This window comes from Haliotis asinina, chromosome 16, assembly GCF_037392515.1.
Source record: "Haliotis asinina isolate JCU_RB_2024 chromosome 16, JCU_Hal_asi_v2, whole genome shotgun sequence".
Taxonomy (NCBI): domain Eukaryota; kingdom Metazoa; phylum Mollusca; class Gastropoda; order Lepetellida; family Haliotidae; genus Haliotis; species Haliotis asinina.
The window spans coordinates 4,302,139-4,326,009 of record NC_090295.1 but is presented as its reverse complement, the minus strand read 5'-3'; the positions used below and the strand labels follow the sequence as shown (position 1 = coordinate 4,326,009).

The window sequence follows — 23,871 nt, the reverse complement described above, 5'->3', positions numbered from 1 at the left end:
ATGCATCTGTATGGATGCCATGGGATTCAATATCTTATTTGCTTAAAAAATTATTATCTGTACAGATACCAAGGATCGGGTTAACATAAGTCAAAAGGAAGGGACAGTCTTACAAAAACATCCCCCAAAACATATATGTTCCTTTCTATTTCTATTATGTAATTGGGTAAAACACTGTTTAGAACTCGCTAAAAGCAAACAAACAAACAAATAGACCTTGATATGGATATGTAATTACAAGTCTTCTATTATGAATCCTTTCCAACTAGCTTGATGAAAACACACCTGACTATGAGAAAGAAGAAAACACATTTGACTATGAGAAAGAATCAACTCAACATTAAGATAACTCCTCCACTACAACCACCAAGATAACTCCTCCACTATAACCAAGATAACTCCTCCACTACAACCAAGATAACTCCTCCACTACAACCAACAAGATAACTCCTCCACAACATCCACCAAGATAACTCTTCCACTACATTTGTCAAGATAACTCCTCCACTACAACCAAGATAACTCTTCCACTACATTTGTCAAGATAACTCATCCACTATAACCAACTATAACCAACAAGATAACTCCTCCACTACATCTGTCAAGATAACTCATCCACTATAACCAACTATAACCAACAAGATAACTCCTCCACTACATCTGTCAAGATAACTCATCCACTACAACCAACAAGATAACTCCTACACAATATCCACCAAGATAACTCCTCCACTATAAACAACAGGATAAATCCTCCACTGCAATTGACGTAACTCTTCCACCACAACTGTCAAGATAACTCCTCCACCACAACTGTCAAGATGACTCCTTGAAGGCAACTGTCAAGATAACTCCTCCACAGCAATTGTCAAGATAAAACTCCTCCACACCAAGTGACAAGACGACTAATCCAAGGCAACTGCCAAGATAACTCCTTAAAAATTAGCAGTTATCAAGAAAACTCCTCCATAGTAACTGTCAATATAAAACTCCTCCACAGAAACCAACAAGCTAACTCTTCCACAGCAACTGACAAGAAACACCTTTACACAAATTGGCAAATTAACTTCACCACAGCAATTGTCAAGATAACTCCTTAATAGCAACTGTCAAGATAACTCCTCTAAAGCAACTGACAAGATCATACGACCATGACAAGATAATTTCTCCACCTATTTGACCTGTTATATAATGGAATTTTAAGAAACCTTTCAGAACATACAAGCATCCATGGTTACTAGTTATTCTGTCTCCAAGCTTCAACAACACTGCTCCATGTTTTGACAGGTTATTCAATGAGGAAGAGAAACTTGCCTCACTCCAATCTAGTTGTCTAAACTGATCAACTCTTTAACGTAATAAGGAAATATCGCCACCTTGTGACAGAAGTGGACATATGTTCCACCTAGTGGCACAGCACACAATATTTGACAGTACACAGTCGTGATTCCCTTGTTTGCAGCTCAGTGAAGCAGCTCAGTGAAGCAGCATTGACTGATGCTTTTGCTGTGGAGAATAACGACATTATGCTGTCCAAGTAGAAGCTTCTGATACACACTATGTTCGATATCTTTAGACGCAAATTAACACACACAAATTAATCAGAAAGAGGCAGATAACACAGTCATTTCCTCAGTGTTTGTAGGGTAAATTGTCAGTGTATTGATCACTGAAGTAAGGAACACAGAGCACCATGCGAGGAATCAGCTCAACTAAGCAATATCGACTGGCTCGGGTATTAATGACAGCCGTGTTAGTGAAAGAACTACAGCAAATTAAACCTCTTGATCCCTTCATTGAGACACCTCCGAAGTGAAAGGCATGAGACTGTGGTGAGTCTTGACAGCGAGCCATGCGTGGAGGATTACAGGTTAATTAACATGATGGAGATAGCTCCAGTTTGAGGTTACGTGACTGAGTGATTTGAATGAGGGCTGAAAGGCTAATGTATGAATGCTTGCAGGTCCATGCTTGGGGTCCTCCAGTTGGACAATTTATCACTGATTGGAAGATAAATGGTTGGTGTGTGACAACATCTGGAGCCATGTCCTCAGTGTGCCATTGAGGGGTTAATCAAGTGAACTTGTCCTGACACAACACAGACTTAATATACTGGGTACTGAGTACATATCAATCAGAGACAATACCACACATCATACCATACAGAGACAATAGACCATACCATCTACAGATCATAGACCATAACATACAGAGGCCATAGACAATACCATACAAAGACCATAGACAATACCATACCGAGGCCATTCCATACAAAGACCATAGACTATACCATACAGGGACCATACCATACAGAGACCAAACCATGAATAGGTCATAAACAATGTCATGCATAGACCACACCATACAAAGACCACAGACCATACCATACAGAGACCTAATACACTGAGTACTGTGTACATGCAGCATGCAGGGACAATACCACACAGAGACCATAGACCATACCATGCAGAGGTAATAGACCATACCAAAGTTCATACCATACATCCACTGACCATACCACACAGAGATCATAGACCATACCATACAGATATTGTAGACCATACCATATTCCATACCATACAGACCATAGACCACACCATAGAGACCACAGACCATACACCATATCATAGACCATACCATTGTTCATCCCTCATTGCATACATAGACAATACCACAAATCAGACCATACCAAAGACCATACCATATAGAGACAATAGGCCATACCATGAAGTGACCATAGACCATACCACACAGAGATCATAGCACAGACAATATCGCATAGTATACAGGAATACATACAGATGATAGATCAGACCATAGACCATCCCACAGACAATACCATATGTGTCCATACAATACACAGACCTTACCGAAAAGCTGCCCATAATATTGAAACTGAGAAAATGTCTAATCATACACTGTACAACATAACACACAGGCCCTATCTTCAGTCCACTCGACACTAAAACATATGATGATATGTCTGATATTGGTATTGACACCACCGGACACTGTCTCCATTTATTGCTTTAGGTACTTCTACTTTCATAAAACAACATCTGTGAGAATTTGTGAACAAATAAATAACCACAACCAATCATATGACAAACCTCCTTCCGGTTTGGAAATATTACCGTTATACAAAGGTCGTCTATGTGTATTTCTATATCTTTGTAACTTTTATGTTTATATTTGTAGTTTATAGAACATTGCCACTGTGTCTTAATGGAATGCTGTGCAATAAAATCTTATCTTATCTTATCTTATCTTATCTATCAGATATGAATGCTTTTAGAATCTATAAAAAATTGAAGTGTTAATAAAATTTAATGACTCGTTTTGCTCTACATCACAATGTTTTCACACAAGTGATGATTGTTTTCGACATTGACAATTGAAGTAGAATAAAGCTCAAATACACACACAGCTGTACATACATAATACTATGTGCCATAACTACCTAACATCCAAAGTGTGACCCGTTTCATATGTTCTGAGATGCAAATATTCATGAGGTCATTATGCATGACAAAAAGTATACATCCAAAATATAATTATGTATTTATTCATAATATATTGTCAAAAACTCATTGTTACGCAATTGTGAATATACACACTTAACCAATCAAGCGTTTGCTTCATGGCATTACTGTCTGAACCTTGATGAATAAATGTTTTGTGCACGTAAATTACATTAGGGAATGAAGTCAACAATATAATAATATTGATAGTAATGATAATATGTGCATTTATATTGCGCCAAACTCCACTCACAAGGTGAATGCTCACAGCACAAACAGTCAAAGCAGGCAGGCATATCACTACCCCAAATAACCCGACATGAACTGAACAAACGTGCATTGGAGCTGAAATATTTTCAGAATAAATACTGATGATTAAAGTTAACATGAAACAAGTAAGTTTTTATCAAATACATTGCCAATTCTGTAAAAACATGTATTATTGTTGAACATCATTGCATTAGTGAGTCATTATTTTCTTATGCCGATTTTAGCATATTCCCCACAATATCATGGCTGGGGAACACCAGGAATGGGCTTCTCATCATTGCAATAGACAAAAGATAAATAATCTACTTGACACAAAGTCTCCACTGTGAAACAACAGCAGCTATTGCACTGTGATATATTTGTTGTTGTTTTCTAGTGAAAGTCAGGTGTGTGGGTGAGCGAGTTGGGTATTATGCCATCTTTAGCCATATTCCAGGGGATACCAGAAACGACCTTCAAACACTGTACCCCTATGGTGAATCAAACCTGGGCCTTCAACATGACAAACCAATGATTTCATCACTAGCAAGGGTTCAAAATTATTTTCAAAAGCCACGTGCCCCTGATTTCTATGACATGATCATGATGATGAAATTATGAAAACATAAATCAAGATGGTATTTGATGTTAGTGTTTTCTGGATTATTCTTCGAAAACTGATAAATAGCAAAGAAATATAACCCTCCTTTATTATCACTGCAAAATTTAATATCTACATTTTGAGTCAATATGAACTGAAATCCAAATTTATTTGCAGTTTAGAACTGTAATAAAAAATCACCTAGTTGCCCATAGACAAGTAACATAACATTATGTGATGGCCCAAAATGAAAACTGACTTGTCGCAGGCATTAGCCATGTGATTTTTTAACCCTTGACGAGACCACTCAACTGGCCCAAAAGTCATGAGAGGCACACAAGAGTTTACAGCGAGCCTGTAGGTCCTATGGTTTGTTTTCTTGTTTTTTTTGTTTAATGCTGCACACAGTTGTATTCCAGCTATAAATAATCAAGTCTTGACCTGACAATCTAGTGACTGACAACGATAGATGGGGATACAGTGATTTGGTTGGTTGATGACAACATGAGCATCAAATGAAGAATGGGGATATTGTGATTTGAGAAGAAGCTGTGATATTTAGTTTATTAAAATAATGGCTACCAGGTGGCCATATTGACATGCCAGTTTTCGTGCCTGTAGCAAACTTGAACAACCTTCCTCTAACAATCCACTTGAACATGCGTACGAAATTTCAGTTGAATCCACAAAGGAATTTTATCCGAAATAAAAGTGTAAAACATTGATAGATGACAATGGATGAGGGAGAACCTGTGACAACATGCTGGACTGGTTGTGCTAGATGTAGACTTACTTGTTCTGGCAAAACTAAAGAAATATAACCTAGATGATTATCAATAATGGGATAATTAGGATGTTATAAATTATTTAATTCATGCCGTGTTCACAGTCACTGGTTCCTTCAAAATGTAAGCAATCTCAGTCAAGCAGGTAAGTATTCCAACAGTGTGCAGATGATGGGCTGAATCACTGACAAAACAGTTCACTGTTTTTAGCAGCCCGTGAATGCCTGAGCAAGTGAGTGAGTGAGTGCATTTGATTTTACGCTGCAATATGCCAGCAATACCAGGCAGGGGACACAAGAAATGGGCTTCACACATTGTACCCATGGGGAAAATTGAACCCAGGTCTTCTGCATGACGAGCGAACACTTTAACCACTGACCACGTGAGTTGGTTGGTTTGTTACTAAATCCCGTGCTCAGCAATATTCCAGCTATATGACGGCAGTATGTAAATAACTGAGACATACAGCATTCAACATCACAGGCATCAACCTATGTGACTGGGATAGGTGACATGTGTCTACCAAGTCAGTCAAGTCTGACCACCTGATCCTGTTAGTCGCCTCATACAACAATCATGGGGTTACTGAAGATCAGTTCTGACCCAAATCTTTACGGGTGTGGTGTTTTTGGCCCTACAAGGCATTTCAGTTTGAAAGATAAGGAGATTCTGGATTAGAACTGGTCTCTCATGACACATACTTGTCCCTAGCAACCTATACTTGTCCCCAGTGACCTAATCCTGTCCCTAGCAACCTACACCTGTTTCCAGCAACCTATACCTGTCCCTAATGACCTCTACCTGTCCCTAGCAACCTATACCTGTCCCTAGAGACCTATACCTCTAGTTGTCCTTAGCTACCAATATTAATAACAACAATAATAATAATGTGGATACTTATAGTACACATACATCAAGTATGCTCAATGCGCTACACATTACTACCCTGATGGAACTGTACTTTCAAAGCTGCTACGAAGCGCTAAGCGTGACCATACATCCGCCTTTTTCAGGTACCCATTTTAACCAGCTGGGTGGACGAAGTGCCTTGCCCAGGGATACAACACAGTATGGAATCTTTGGTATCTCCACTGGGATTCGAACCCGGGCCTTTGACGTGAGAGGCCAGCATGCTAACCACTACACCACTGTGTTCCACAGCACAACAGGTCACAACAGGAGTCCACATATGAAAGTGACAAAGATTCCAATTTAGCACCTGTCCCTAGCAACAAATATCAGATGGGCTGTCACGCTGAATGACTGTTTAGATGGCATGTCAAAGCAGTAATTGAAATAACAATAATGAGGGTACTTATACTGCGCAATGCTCCATGCCACTTAGGGGCATGCTCAAAGCGCACACAAACAGCTAAAAATAACAACATATCAAAAGTCACATGAGAAAAAGGGTCGTAAATACAAGCTTCGAGAAAGTTACGGTTTGTATCGGCTGAAAAGGTGTGTTTTGAGGTAACACTCGAAAGCTTGAAGAGATGGCCACTAAGTAGCTGCTAGCCAAATGCTAGCTGATTGTGAATCAGACCAGTATTATTGTTTAAAGCTATCCCAACTGGCTGGTTGAAAATCTCAGATAAAAATATTCTTTATTTAACATACATGTATATGATGAAGTAAAGTATTCAAGTCTTAAAAGTCAATCCACAAAAGTTTTGTGATATTTAGTATCGCTTCTCACACGAAGATCGCTATACAAAGAATGCTAACAGTGCTGTGCAAAAGAGGTGCGGAACAATTACAATGCTAATGTAACTCTTAACATCACACAAATTCTGACCAATGTGGATTCTCATAATGAAATTTTGCAGGACCAGTGAAGTATGAAGTAGGCGGCAATATTTTACCTAACTAGAACTCCTGGCAAGTGACGTTTTAAAAGTGCCAATGTACCCTGAATTGTTCTTAATATCAATCAAAGGATTGTCTGGTCTTGACACAGATATTTATGGGCTTCCATCATTAACCTGCAATATTCCATGAGCAACAAAAACACGCTGCACCATACCATTCTGGCACCCATTACTATGGAAACATCAGAAGAGGCACATGCGCTTGTGGTGCCCAACAGAAAAACAAGAACAAAACAAACACTTATGAATATTCACTGATCTATTAACTTCAGTTTTCCAAAAGTGTCAATTATTCATATCGCTATAACAACAATAAGCCAACATACATATCAAGGCAGGACTTGCAGCTCACATCACCCTCCTAATGGTACGAAAACCGGTTTTCAAGGCTGTATGCACATTTATAAATTAGAAATACACAACAGGGACATGGAGAGTTGACATTTAGAAGCACAGCTAAAGCAGTGGATCAATGCACTGAGGACGAAATCAGCACATGGAAATATTCAGAAAACAACCAATTGTCCCAATAATCAGATGACTCTAATAGCCAAGTAGAAACAGAAAGCCCCAAGAGGGGGATAAACACCCTTCACGAGAGGCTTGTGAGATTGATAGTATAGTCACTCAACGAGAGCCAGTAGCAGCCAAAATGACTATCACAGCAATCTAGCCATAAATTCTCTCGCAGCTATCAAACCATGAATGCTAGCCATAAAGACTCTCAGCATTATCTGTATAATCACTGCAATAGCTACTTAGCACAAAACACTTTCACAGTTATCTGGCCACACCCCCAGAGATATCTAGCCACAAATACACTCACATTACCACACAAACACTCTCAGAGCCAGCTTGACACACACACACTCTCAAACCTATCTAGCCATACACAATATCACCTATCTAGCCACACATTCTCACATCTATCTAGCCTTACACAATCTCACCTATCTAGCCACATGCTCCCACATCTATCTAGACACACACACTCTCATACCTATCTAGCCACACACACTTTCAAACCTATCTAGCCATACACAATCTCACCTATCTAGTCACACACACTCTCAAACCTATCTAGCCATACACAATCTCACCTATCTAGCCACACATTCTCACACCTATCTAGCCTTACACAATCTCACCTATCTAGCCACATGTTCTCACATCTATCTAGACACACACACTCTCACACCTATCTAGCCATACACAATCTCACCTATCTAGCCAAACACTCTCACATCTATCTAGCCAGAATCTCACCTATCTAGCCATACACTTTCACATTTATCCAGCCACATGCTCTCAGACCTATCTAGCGACATATACTCTCACATCTATCTAGCCACACATTCTCATCTAGCTAGCCACATACTCTAACAGATATCTAGACACACACACTCTCATACCTATCTAGCCACTCACATTCTCACATCTAACTACACACAATCTCACACCTATCTAACCACACACACTTTCACCTATCTAGCCACACTCAATCTCACACCTATTTAGCAATTCACAATCTCACCTATCTAGCCATACACAATCCCACATCTATCTAGACACACACACTCTCAAACCTATCTAGCCATACACAATCTCACCTATCTAGCCACAAGCACTCTCAAACCTATCTAGCCACACATTCTCACACCTATCTAGCCTTACACAATCTCACCTATCTAGTCAGATGTTCTCACATCTATCTAGACACACACACACTCACACCTATCTAGCCATACACAATCTCACCTATCTAGCCAAACACTCTCACACCTATCTAGCCACAATCTCACCTATCTAGCCATACACTTTCACATTTATCTAGCCACATGCTCTCAGACCTATCTAGCGACACACAATCACACCTATCTAGCCACACGTTCTCACACCTATCTAGTCACACACACTCTCACACATGTCTATCCACAAACACTCTCACACCTATCTAGCTTTCTGTCACACCTAAACATGCACTCGGTAATCACTTAGCTGAGGGCCAGGTAGCCATAACCACAGGGTCAAGTTTTGAATAAACACATATGACGATATTCAAAATCATTAGTGCTACAAAATGTAGCTCTCATTACAATGTCAGTCTGTACAAAGATGAATGGCAGGACAAATGACTTCAAGAACTGACTTGAAATAACCACATAGGATCAGTGTTGACACAAGCCTACAGAAAGCACCCAAGTTGATTCACAAAGGAAGGGAGGTAACTCCTGTTTTCCCCAATCAATTGCAAGTCAACACAAAGGCAGCACTCAGACTCCAGGCGTTCTTGCATCAATAATACATAGAAGAATCATCTATCATCTCACTATCTCCCCATCTCCACGACACTTAGCACAAGCAAGGATCATAGCCATGCTGCCATTTTCATGCACATTTTTAACAGAGAAGTGAAACAATATTTTTGTTGAAATATGTATTTTTCTCGCTGGCTGCCCAGTAGACGGGAGAAAGTATTAAAACACTTTAAAGCATAGAAGACTAAGAGTCTGTCAATGAGCTGAATCACAGCTGGGAAGCTCAAAGCCTTTCAACTGCTATGATTTTATTGCTTGACAATTAGGTTGCCATGGTAACCGTAACAAATCAACTGCCATTGTCAGCTTACCGTCTTTTTCAATTATTTTCGGACATAAAACAGTCAAATTTGTCAGACAAATGACATCAAGACAATTTTTGGTTAATGATTAAATGTGAGAAAAATTTGAAAAGCCATTAAACAGTTTAACTGCCACAAAAAATAATCTTTGAATTTCCGTCAAGGTCTTCATTATGCACCATTATCAAGATTATATAGTGAATTGTGAGGATTTGAAAAACGCTGACATGCTATTAACGACAGTTTAATCCGTCATGATAATTGGATCTTCTTATTACAGATATCATTCCAATTACATGAACTGACCTTCAACAAAACTGAAACCAATTCTTAAGCATAAATTAACAAACACAAACATTAATACCCGGTACTCTTAATCCAATACCATAACAAAATTGCTAAACTGATATATACTCATTACTGTGTAATAGTGAAAGAGTGAGATTATTCTAACACTACTTTTACCAATATTCCAGCAGTATCATTGAGAGGACACCAGATATGGGCTTCACACATTGCACCCACGTGGGAAATCGAACCTGATTCTTCAGCGTGACAAGGGAACGCTTTAGCCACTAGGCTACCCATCGCCCAGCATTGTGTTATTAATGAGCAAGAGCCATTACGCTTTAAAAGCTGCTTTTCTCACATTGTGTCAACTTGGTGAGGGTGAAAAGTAAAGCGATGTTGGCATGCAACTTCTACCACTTGTGCAAAACCTAAAGGCACTGAGGTTATAGTGCTAACAAGCCTGGGAACTTCATCATGGTGAAGTAGGAGTCTAACCCATAGCTACTTGTTTTAGGATGCCCATGGAGAATAACTATTCATGCTTCAGAACACCTGGGCCAACTGTGCCCATATACAAAGAGGATGTAAAAAGCTTCTGCAGGGTGTGGTGTACACTCCCAAGGGAGTAGAGAATGACAACTGTCAGGGGACAAATTAGTTGCCTTTGACAGATACAAGTATCTGGCTAAGCATGGTATGTTGTGATGATGATGATGGTAGTGGTGGTGATGACCAGAGACATTTATATCGTTACCATGACAAACAGGCGAGTGATTGCAGAGGGCTGTATCTGACACGGAACGGGATGTTCATGTTAATACATGTTCATTTACTTCTTGATTGCAACTCAGCAACGAAACCTCTTCGGGTTCAAAACAGAAATATATATTAATTACTGAGGTCATGAGCCCAATTATCCCATTTTCATAACAACACTTACTATTGTGTTTCGGGACACCTGATTTTTCTATCCGAAATGAAAAACTCAAGTTTCAAATGTCAGTCTATTTCTTTTTGTATTTGTATGTACATATGCATCATTACAAGTAAACATTGTCCCATTTAAAAGTAGATCTGAGTAGTACCAAAGTAAAATAGAGCATATTCTAAGTTTCATAAATCTTTCATTCAGAACACATTTTGCCTCTCACTGTCTCAGCTTATTTGTATCTCAATGATATAGTATGCATGGTATATTGCAGATAACTGTCCGTTTTATCAGATGTGTATGGTCTATCAGATAAGCAAGATATAAAATAAATACACACACTTCCATCATGAAATATTAACATCTATTATTTGCTTCACTGGCCAATTGCTATCGATGATTCTCTGTTAATGTTGTATAAATGATATCTGACCAGTCTGCTAATGTGGTATAAATGATATATTGACCGATCTTCTAATGAGGTATAAATGACATACTGACCACTCGGAAATACTTGACTGCACACACATAGTATGGCTGGTCGGGGCGGTTGTTTTCAATGTACACACAATCTGAAAATACACACATTATTCATAAAGCAGGGTTAAGTAATGATACTGATGGTGGATAGAAAAGGAACATCTTTGAACGTTATACCTGAAGAGAAAGAGTGCCTGAACATGTGGAGTGAGTGTGATCAATATCATCAGCATAGATCTACGCAATCCGGATGCAATGACCTGTGTCAACCAAGTCATTGAACATGACCAACTGATCCCTTCTCTTATGAGCTGCACGGGTGAGTGAGTGAGTGAGTGAGTGAGTGAGTGAGTGAGTGAGTGAGTGAGTGAGTGAGTGAGTGAGTGAGTGAGACTGGGTGAACAGGTGAACAGACGGCTAGGTGGGTCGTTGATGTAAGACAGCTGCATACACAGTAGATTTGTTTGACCACAAAAAATATTGCTTGTGATAGCTACCTACAGTGGACTAAAATCAATTACCAATCCATAAATTCTGATCCATTCCCAAGACTTCAGAAGAAAAAATCTTGTCCCCTGTGAGAGTGGCAAACACCTCTCCCACTCAGCTATTCCTTTGCTCCCACAAATCACAATCAGATTTCCCAATCACTTGGACAAACATAAATACTCCTTTAGTCCGGAAAAGATGTCAGTAAAACCCTCATAAACGAGGGTTTCATTCCACAGCTAAGTGATGGTAATGGGTTTTCACTTTGTCAGAGAAGCAGATGCATCATTCTCAGGCAAGCAGTAAGACAGATTTTGGGGCAGGAAGCACGACCACTCCCCTAAAAATACCACCAGATGGGATTATTTGTCACATGTTATATTTTTTACAATTCAGAACATCTGTTTGACAATGTTAGAATGCCATGGCAATATGTTGGGTCTTGCTTCAGATTATCACAGACATTTCAGAATGAACATGGAATTCTGTGGAACTGCATAGAAATATGTGTCCAAGTGTTAAAAACTCTATCACCTACATCCATATCAACATAACTTGATCTCTGTCACCTGACTTTTTCCATGATAAAGAATTTAACTGCTGGTCTGGCTTTAGAATCCCTCACATTCTGGGATTAAAGATACTCCTTGACATCTTGGGATTAAAGACACTCCTTGACTTCCTGGGATTAAAGATCCTCCATGACATCCTGGGATTAAAGATCCTTGCTGACATCCTGGGATTAAAGATACTCAATGACATCTTGGGATTAAAGATGCTCAACGACATCCTGGGATTAAAGATCCTCGCTGACATCCTGGGATTAAAGATACTCAATGACATCTTGGGATTAAAGATTCTACCTGACATCTTGGGATTTAAAGATATTCAATACCATCTTGGGACTAAAGATACTCAATGACACCCTGCGATTGAAGATTCTCCCTCAAATCCTGGGATAAAATTACTCTTTGACATCTTGGGATTAAAGATACTCAGCGACATCCTCTGATTAAAGATACACCCCCACATCCTGGGATTAAAGATAGTCAATGACATCTTGGGATTAAAGATACTCAATGACATCCTGGGATTAAAGATCCTCCCTGACATCCTGGGATTAAAGATACACCCCAGCATCCTGGGATTAAAGATCCTCCATGACATCCTGGGATTAAAGATACTCAATGACATCTTGGGATTAAAGATACTCAACGGCATCCTGGGATTAAAGATACACCCCAGCATCCTGGGATTAAAGATCCTCCATGACATCCTGGGATTAAAGATACACCACAACATCCTGGGATTAAAGATAGTCAATGACATCTTGGGACTAAAGATACTCCTTGACATCCTGGGATTAAAGATCCTCCCTGACATCCTGGGATTAAAGATACACCCCCACATCCTGGGATTAAAGATCCTCCATAACATCCTGGGATTAAAAATACTCAATGACATCTTGGGATTAAAGATACTCAACGGCATCCTCTGATCAAAGATACACCCCCACATCCTGGGATTAAAGATAGTCAATGACATCTTGGGATTAAAGATACTCAATGACATCCTGGGATTAAAGATCCTCCCTGACATCCTGGGATTAAAGATACACCCCAGCATCCTGGGATTAAAGATCCTCCATGACATCCTGGGATTAAAGATACTCAATGACATCTTGGGATTAAAGATACTCAACGGCATCCTGGGATTAAAGATACACCCCAGCATCCTGGGATTAAAGATCCTCCATGACATCCTGGGATTAAAGATACACCACAACATCCTGGGATTAAAGATAGTCAATGACATCTTGGGACTAAAGATACTCCTTGACATCCTGGGATTAAAGATCCTCCCTGACATCCTGGGATTAAAGATACACCCCCACATCCTGGGATTAAAGATCCTCCATAACATCCTGGGATTAAAAATACTCAATGACATCTTGGGATTAAAGATACTCAACGGCATCCTGGGATTAAAGATACACCCCAACATCCTGGGATTAAAGATCCTCCATGACATCCTGGGATTAAAGATACACCACAACATCCTGGGATTAAAGATAGTCAATGACATCTTGGGACTAAAGATACTCCTTGACATCCTGGGATTAAAGATCCTCCCTGACATCTTGGGATTTAAAGATATTCAATGACATTCTGGGATTAAAGATACTCCTTGACATCCTGGGATTAAAGATTCACCCTGACATCCTGGGATTAAAGATACTCACTGACTGGGACAGATACTCCCTGACAACTTTGGATAAAAGCACTGTGCTGCTATTCTGTCTACTTTATTAAAATTTCTCACTAACAATTTCCTCAAAATTAGATCTCTTTTTTAAGAGAACTATTAAAATCATATCATATATACATATCACCTGAGGACTAAGCAAAAGAAACTATGACGCTATCTACTCTTGAAGCAGTCTGAAATATCAGTTTGTACAGGAGATAATGTCAACCTTTGGATCAAACAATGGCTTGAGCAAGAGTTAACAAAGTTTGATAACAATCATATACCCATCAAGACATCAGTCATCAATCAGAATCACAAAAACAAACTAACCAAAACAAGTGAAATAATCAAAACATTCACAGAAGTTTAAAAAATCATCAGCCTCCTTTTTGCTAAACGTGGGTAAAATGAACGATGCCACAGATCAGTGACGTTACGTTTCAAGTCTTCAAACCCTTGCCACAGCTGACAGACACTACATAAAAGACTGATAAAATACTACTATGCATCTAACAAAGGTCTCTTAATCTTTTCCACATATCATCATACTAGGGGCTAGTGTATCACCATATGGCTTCAATGGCTGACTGGTCACATGGTACTGCTAAACAGAGATGTTGCTAATCGGCTCAGGGAATACAAACACATATCACATGACACTGATGACAGCTGTTGTTAGCTAATATGAGCTGTGCTAATAACAGTTGTTATCACATGTGAGAATAAGGAGGTCTGAGGTTAGAGATGAGCTTTGTCTCTCAAAACAATGACAATATATCACTGTTCATCCACACTTGACAGAAGTGTGATAAGCACCACCTTCATGTACTACACGCTTCTGGATAATATTCCAACATGCAATTCCAGAAAATACTGTTCTGATATCAGCATCCTTACAGATGTATTAATACCTATTCTCTTGAAAGCATGCAGTTGCCCATTTTGTAGATTTAATACGGTAAATATGACATGTGACCTGTTCTTTTTAAAAAAAATGAGCAAATAAAAAAAAAATCACCATTTATGTTTTTCTTCTTTCACTGAACAATTCCATTTGGGTGATCAAGACTAAACACTATCGTCAATATATTAATCCTAGTCTTGGTGCTTCCAAAGCCATAATAGTTGGAATATTGCTGAGTGCAACATCAAACAGCAGGCAACCTCTTGGTGCTTTCTCAGCCAGTAAACAACAGTGTCCATGTGTTGTGTGGTGGCAATGTCAATACAGTTTTTCATTATTGTTTAAGGTCCGCACTCAGCCATATTTCAGCTATGTGGTGGTGGTTTGTAAATAATTGACTCTGGACCAGACAATCCAGTGATCAGCATCATGAGCATCGATCTACATAACTGGGGTATGATGACATATTACAGGCAAGTCAGCGAGCCTGACCTCCCAATCCTCTTACGACAAGAATGAGTTGCTGAAGGCCAATTCTAACCTATATCGTCACGAGTTATAGATAATCGTATATGGATAGGATAATGTACTGATTGACAACATGAGCATCAGCTGAGGAATGGAGATATATGTTTATAAAGCTTGAGGCATCTATTGGGAACAGATGTGTTAATATATGGGAGATTCTTACGTCAGCATTATGGTGTATATCTCAGTTATCTACAACAAGAAGTAATAAGTTACCTTGGTTATCCAGTAAGAGACAAATTCATATTGGTTTATTGAGGTTCTTTTCACAACGTGAATTACAATATTCTTTTGAATACAACAAAAATGACTGGTGAATAGTAACACCAAAACTAGCCGTAGTTACTTCCCTTGGCTTTGCAAGACGATACACAGTTATGATTTGAAATATTTGAGAAAAACTTGCGGCTTACAAATTACCCTAATGGAAATTGTAAACCCAACAAAGTGTGAATTACCTCATTGAAAATATCAGTTACACTTGGAAAGCATGTTTACTAAATGTCAGAATTATTATAACATAACACTAAATCAGAGTTTCCACCTTGTCAGTTTAATTTAATTTTCAGTTTAGCATAAGTGATAAGATAACAAGCATTTCATATAACCTGGACATTACCTATGTATAATAATAAATCCAAATCACCGGAGAAGACAAGTTAATGACTATAAACGATCAGTAATTACAAGCAAGGAATTCCCTATAGTAAAGCTTCTTCTGATACGATAGCAGTAACATTCATGTTGTGATGATTTTTCTCATTGGCCAGTTTTTATAGCAGCCAGTCATATATTTGACGCGTTTAGGTCACAAAACCCATGCTGCACGATACCTGTTTAAAATGGACATCAAACATACATCAAGACTTAAACTTTGCGGTTAGTTTTCAGGGAATTTGAAAATACTGCTAATCGGAAATGACTTCAAATTACTGTTTTGAAAAATAGTTAGATCAGAAAATGCACCTGTCCTCTAGGACGAGGAAATTCTGTTTTTCACTTGCCCAAAACAAATTTTACTTGGCAATACGAGCAGACGAGTGGAATTTATGAGCCCTGGTGTTATCATTTGTGATGATAGAGCTACAGGAATATATGGCCAGTGAAGCATCTCTTCCCTCACCTGTGACCACCTGGCGTGGAATGTCAACATTTTCTCATTACTGGCTGTCCTGACACGGTATCCACCACAAATCTGACATGTTCTCTCACCCACGACCTTCCTTTGTACATACTTCCTTCACCAGGTCAGATGTCACCATGGTTAAACGATATATCACCTGTCTTAGTACACAGAGTAGGACAAATTTCTGTACTTGGTTACTTTGACAGGAGATTACCTCATTACTTCACCATATCTATGTGAGTTGGTCGATTGGTTGGTTGGTTGGCTTGTTGCTAAATGCAGTACTCAGTAACATCCCAGCTGAGTCTGGACCAGACAATCCAGTGATCAACAGCATGAGAATCAACTTATGCAATTGGGATACAAAGACGTGTCAACCAAGTCAGTGAGCTTATGTCGATATGGGTGAAATGGTGGGTAAGACAGTGGGCGAGATGATTTGTGGGACTGTAGGTGAGACTGAGAAATTTGGTGAGACAGTGAGTGAAAAGGTTGGCAAGAAGGTCAGGGAGACAGTAGGTGAAATGAGGTGAGACGGTGGGTGAGGGTGAGATTACACGTAAGAGCCAGGTCACATGACACCAACGGGGATGAGCATGATTACAACACACAGCGAGCGATGATTCTCATGATGATGGCCTATAAACAACGGATTCTTAAAAACTATTGGAATCCTAGGAGACTCACCCTCTGGGTGCCAAGACAGAACATTCTGTCAAGGACAAAACCTTGCACAACAGACATAGCTTTAAGACAAAGATAAAACCACACAGTGAAGAAAAACCACATAGCAAAGACAAAACCTTGAGGAAAAAGACAGGACCACATAGCAAAGACAAAACCTCATAGCAAACACACAATCTTGTGGCAAAGAGAAAACCTGTGTGGCAAGAACAAAATCACATGGCAAATACAAAACCTCAAGGTAAAGACAATACCATCTGGTAAGAGCAAAACCTTGTGGCAAAGACAAAACCTCATAGCAAACACACAATCTTGTGGCAAAGAGAAAACCTGTGTGGCAAGAACAAAATCACATGGCAAATACAAAACCTCAAGGTAAAGACAATACCATCTGGTAAGAGCAAAACCTTGTGGCAAAGACAAAATCACATAGTAAAGACAAAGTCACACAGTAAAGACAAAACCACATGGTAAAGACAAAACCACATGGTAAAGACAAAACCTCATGGTAAAGACAAAACCACACGGTAAAGACAAAACCACATGGTTAAGACATAGCCTAAACATGACAATATTCTAATGCTGTTACTAATTAACTGCATGTAGTAACACAGTAACCAAATTAATGATCAATTAAACTATAACTATGTATCAATGATACTAATTTAAGGTGAATCACCTCCAGGTCTATATTTCACTCCATCGTCTGTGGTATACGAGATAATATCATCCCCTTTCTTGCGTAACACCCCGGCACCTCGATTTCGTCCACCCTTGCGTCTGGGGGGTGCACCCTGGACGATGATGTCCACCACTGCGTTGCTTGTGATCTTGTTCAACGCCTTCTTCACAGGCTTTTTGTTGTTTTTGTTTTTCTTAATCTTCTTCCTCCTAACACCTCCATCTTTGACTGGTGCTTTGCTAGTGTCTTCCCCACCGGCATTATTTTCTTTGAGTACAGGAGAGGTTTCCATGACAACCGCCACACCCTCCACTGTCACCCCCTCCTCACATTGGTCAGATCTGAAATGACAAATTCAGAGTCTAGTGGGGGAACTTAGAGATGGCAGTATTCATAATATGAGAGTCTGGGTTTCACATGTTAAGTTTTCGGTTTTTGACAGATGAAATTCGTGACGATGTTCTATACTAGGGTGAGTGAGTGTGAATGAGTTGGACTGATTTAGCAACATTACAGCAGCATCATGGCCCCATCATGTGGGGACTAAACAGGAGTCTTCAGCGTGACAAGCAAACTTTTGATACTGGGAATAACAGAATTAACTGATACACAAAAAGTATCCAGTTCCAAATTCCAAATATCTAAATTTTATTTTAAAGATACTGACCACTACACAACTACTTGTTCAAAACAAACTATATCTACAAACCACAATGCATGGTAACCATGGTAACTGGCAAAACATTTAAAAAACAATACACAAAACACATTTCATGGTGATCGGAACTTCATATTATTTCTAATATCAATTTTTGTTGCTAGGAACTTAATCTTGCTGTACTGGACTTACAATGTCGAAGTTCTCTTAGCGCTAAGACAGTTGAAAGTTAACATTTAAGTATGGCACTAACGAGTATCTTAGCAATAAGACTAGAGAGCTTTGAAAATCCAGGCCCAGGTTTCAGATGAGTTTAGGCAGGTTTAAAGATGTATGGCTGAAAGGCTTGCTTGTATCAGGGTAAGCTAAGACTGAAAGAAAATCTTCTTCATCATGTTCATGGACCTATGGCAGCATCTTCTTCACATATTTATGGGCCATTTTTTCCAAGGATGGGCCATTTATTTTACTATATGGGCCGTTGATAATTGCAATTGGCCATAAATTCAACATAACTTAAAAATGAGTGCGTCTGAATAAAACAGTTCATCCTTTATGACAATAATCTTGACATTGAAAAAATAATCATTTCATCAAACAAATATTACAAAGCCAAGTTATAAAATGAAACTACAGTTGTGCCATTGCAATACTCATTGTGACACCATGGAATTACTTACAATATTCTTAATTAATGACCATTATTATTATGAACAGTAAACATTTTCCCCAAAAAGTAAATTTTACATGAGCAAGACCAATTTTATTTCTTGTTTTACTGATCCACCAGTCAGATTTTTCAAGAATGAGAAAAATAATTCCTAAAGTTTTAATAGCCCTCAATTATAAACTTTTGTAAAATTTTGTTTACATTGTATTTTCACTTATTTATTCACTGCATAAATTGCCAATAGTAAAATACTTTTGGCATTTAGAAGGAACATTGATGTTATTTTAATGTTTTTCCCCTCCTGCCTTTAAGTTTTCTGGGGACAAAAAACCCCACATAAACCAAGGCATAAAATTTGACTGGCCTTACAACAAAAAACTTTTTGATTGCATTTCTGCCTCATATACACTTCATAAATTGCTAAAAGCAAAATACTTTTAGTACTAAGAAGAATTTTATTTTGAGTGGTGATTCTATTTTTATTTTTGCTCCTCCTGTTTTAGGTTTCAGAAGACAAAAATCTGCAAAACAGGAAAGAAAATATGTCTGGACTAGTCAAAACAAGCCTCCAGACAAAACTGTACTGAATCCTGATGGTAATCTTGTTTCCCATAACATAAAGAGTTCACTCTAGAACTCTCCAAGTTATTCACATTTTATTCAGAAATATTTAGACTTATTTTGGTGAAAATGTCTTAACTATTCAGCATATCGTACCAGATCTCAGATTATCGATGATAAAGCCTTGAAAACAATTTCAACTGTCAGAGAATTGATACACGTATCACAAATACCCTACTTCAACTCACTACAAGTATCATGTTTGTAGTTGAGTATAGCAATCAAAACAGTAAAGTTTCTATAGCCACTCTTTAACAAACTCCAGGCTTAAAATTACCTGACAGTGCATGAAAGTGCTATGATTATAGCAATCAAAAATATATTATGAAAGCTGGAACGAAAATAAGATGACACAAGTATATTATTCAGGGTAGAATAATGGATACAGAGAATTCATAGACGGTCTTTCTGCCATTGTAGTGAACTTCTTTTGAGATACAATAATGGGCATTTTTCAATACAGCCTTCAGTAGATACATTATTTGCATAAAAAACAATCATATACAGCTGAAATGGTCAATCATCAGTTCTCAATGTCCTTGGCCGAGATAGTTATTTCCTGCACATCCATTCACCATGCATGTAACAGATGAAATTAAACCCCAGTGTAAAACATCAGAAAATATGACATTAGCCATATTGAATCATTCATCATCATAATTATCATTTGTTGATGAAAGTGATAATTTTATGTCAGCTGTTAATGCAGGTCACTAAACCCAACTGAGTGGATCAACGTTCACAATAATCTGATAACACACAAAGTCTTGGCTAATGTTTGGAGTACATATCACCCTCTATAATAAACACAATATTGACCCCTGTATAATGAACACAATACTGACCCCTGTGTACTAAACACAATACTGGTCCCTGCATAATGAACACAATACTGACCCCTGTGTACTAAACACAATACTGGTCCCTGTATAATGAACACAGTGTCGGTCCCTGTATGAATACAATACTGACCTCTGTGTAATGCACACAATACTGACCCCCTGTGTAATGAGCACAACAGTCATCCCTGTATAAGGAACACAATACTGACTGCTGTATAAGGAACACAGTGCTGTTCCCTGTGTAATGAAAAGAATACTGACCCCTGCATAAGGAACACAATACTGGCCCCTGTATAATGAATACAATGTTGAACCCTGTATAATGAACACAATACTGACCAATGTATAATGAACACAATACTGACCAATGTATAATGAACACAATACTGACCCCTGTATAATGAACACAATACTGACCCCTGTATAATGAACACAATACTGACCCCTGTATAATGAATACAATACTGCCCTATATTGTTTAAGCAAGTGAGGATCAATCGGTTGAAAACACAGCACCTCAATCAATACACCACAGACCAGTCAGGGAAGAAACATGACAAATTAGTATGGGGTGTAGATAGCTGTGTGTTACTGATCAAAGAGTAATTATATAACCACGACACACAGGCCTTACACTTTCTCCATCATGCAAGTCTATGTTCATATTATGGCAGTGTGGTATTGCCGACATCTAATTCTAAGCAGCCTTGTCATAGTGTCAGACTGTGTTTGAGGACTGCCTCACTACAGAGAGCAGATGGGCTGCAGCCAGACTAAGCTTTGTTATTCAACCCGATTAGATCAGTCCGGTGTTATTCAATACCTCCCCAAGGTATAACACACACTAGCCAAATGATTGGCCGACACACTGACCAGTGCCAATATAATGCAACCAGGAACAAGTATTTCAAACCTAGTAAATTATTCAAACCATAATTCTATGGATCTGCATTCCAATGCCACTGTCGTGTGTAGGACTTAGTGGTTTCTGAGAGGACAAATGGCAATCGGTATCTTGTTAAAAATTCAGCTCAATTAACATCATTTTGCTTTCCAAATAATCCACAAAAAATGATCAAGTTTCCCCAACACTGGTGTAAAATGTGGTTAACATTTTGTTTAAAGGGCAATATAATTAAAACATGACAATAGTTTCTTTCATACTAACACCTCTACAAGCAAAAGAAAATTTGACATTAACAAGATTATCAAAATTAATCATTTGAAAAAATAGCTGTTTATAATTTAAAACCCTGATATCATTGATGTATCAGACAACTGATCCAGCCAGTTGTCAGATAAGCGGCAATATGAAATGATTATGATGACGCTTTACCATGTATAGATAGCAGATGAGATACACAATGGGACAAACAAACACGTGAGTCTCTCAAATCACCAATGGCAACAGCAAATTTCAATTAAGAACTACAGACATTTCTTTTTCTTCAAGCATACCCAAACTGTCTTTCTCACTTTACAACATGTTTTTAACTTTGATCAGTGCCACTAGGCACTTAATAGTAGTAGTAGTAGTAGTAGTAGTAGTAGTAGTAGTAGTAGTAGCTTTGGAAATACCTGCCTGACAACTTGGGATAGTTTAATTTCAACACGGACTGCCAAATTTTCAAATTCACCTGTCTGACGGTCAAGTAAACATTTCGACATGTATATGAAAATATTTATCATATTTCAGGATAATAAATGATAATTAACTCACTTGTAAAAGTAAATGAGGAATTAAATTTGAATGATGAACTGTATCATTTGTCAAGTCTAAATTTTTTGTGGGCAGGTAAGTTTTGGTCAGTGCTGGCAAGTTTTGAATCTGAACAGCCCTGTGGTCTGGCTGAAATGTTTGAGAGTTTCATACCATGGTAGAAGTGCAAGCTGATGTCATTATTTGTCCATGTATCACGGTGATCTCATCATTTTGAAGAAAAGACCAAAGTGACGTAGGTTGCTGATGTTTACAAATTCAGTGAAACCCACAAGCTGCTAAACTAACAAAGATCAGTGGGATCAAAACATCAAATAAATAAACAGTAGATGAACCCAAACAGTTTAAGCACATTAGGTTCATAAACCAGTAGATCTGGATCTTTCATAATCATACTCAGATGAGAGTATTTTACAATAATGTTTATGAATTTTACATGCCTTCCTTCTAATGTGTATATATTTGTGTAAACACATCATGTGGTACACGGTATCTGAAACCAGAACAGCTGATGAATCAAAGCTCTTGGATTTTACTAAAGAAATCACAACGATGTCAACAATAAATAACTCAGATATCCAGGCAGTATAACTTACTTATATACCAAATTTACAAAGCCCTCAAAAAGAACAATGCCTGTATCTACTCACATCACAATTCACAATTAACATTGGTCATTATTTTGACACAAAGCTAAGTAATTCATTCTATGTTTGTTTGTTGTTCTGAAAATATACATTAACTTCAGTTACATCACTATTTGGTTATTTTTCTGCAATACATGAAAGAGTACTTTTAGATTTTTCCCACTTGATTCAAGAAGTAGCCACTGTCAACTGACAAGGGGTTTCTTCTATCAGCACTGATAAAACAGCTTTTTCAAATTCACAAAGAAGTGTCATGCAATGAATTGCTACAATGATAAACCCCAAGGGGGCCTCACCTCTCAACACAATGAGAAAAAGAGATGAAGGTTGAGTTGAGTCAACTACACAGTCTAACTGCAGGCTGATCTATCAGCGAAACTGGACGATGCTGCTGCTGCAACTACGGGAGTATCTACTGCATTGATGCTACAACTGGCAGAACAGAAGTAAGCAGGCTCTGCAACCTATCAGCTCGGCCGCTGGCTGACATTCTCACTAACACAAATCTTTAAACAGGCAATTTGATACACCACCAATGATAAGGGGCCTGCTAAGGGTTGGGTTAATTCACATACCATTATCTTGGCCTTAGGGGCACCATTTAGGTTTAACATTTCAAATGGATATGATTAGGGGGTTTGTAAATAATGGCTGAATCATTTATCCAAAAGTAATGTTTAAAAGGGATGTGAAACGACAAACAG

General features: G+C 38.4%; 1 protein-coding gene across 6 annotated transcripts in view; it reads right to left on the bottom strand.

Moving 5' to 3' along the window:
- Positions 1-23,581, bottom strand: part of LOC137268678 (arginine-glutamic acid dipeptide repeats protein-like) — a 137,234-nt gene extending 113,653 nt beyond the window's left edge. For all 6 annotated transcript variants that reach the window (XM_067803269.1, XM_067803272.1, XM_067803271.1 and 3 more), the window contains exons 1-3: positions 23,464-23,581; positions 18,007-18,350; positions 11,368-11,438 (exon numbers count right to left, since the gene is read on the bottom strand). In XM_067803269.1, coding sequence (XP_067659370.1) covers positions 11,368-11,438; positions 18,007-18,301 — 366 coding nt within the window. In that variant the 5' untranslated portion in view covers positions 18,302-18,350; positions 23,464-23,581. The remainder of the gene's footprint in view (positions 1-11,367; positions 11,439-18,006; positions 18,351-23,463) is intronic.
- Positions 23,582-23,871: the final 290 nt, after the last annotated feature.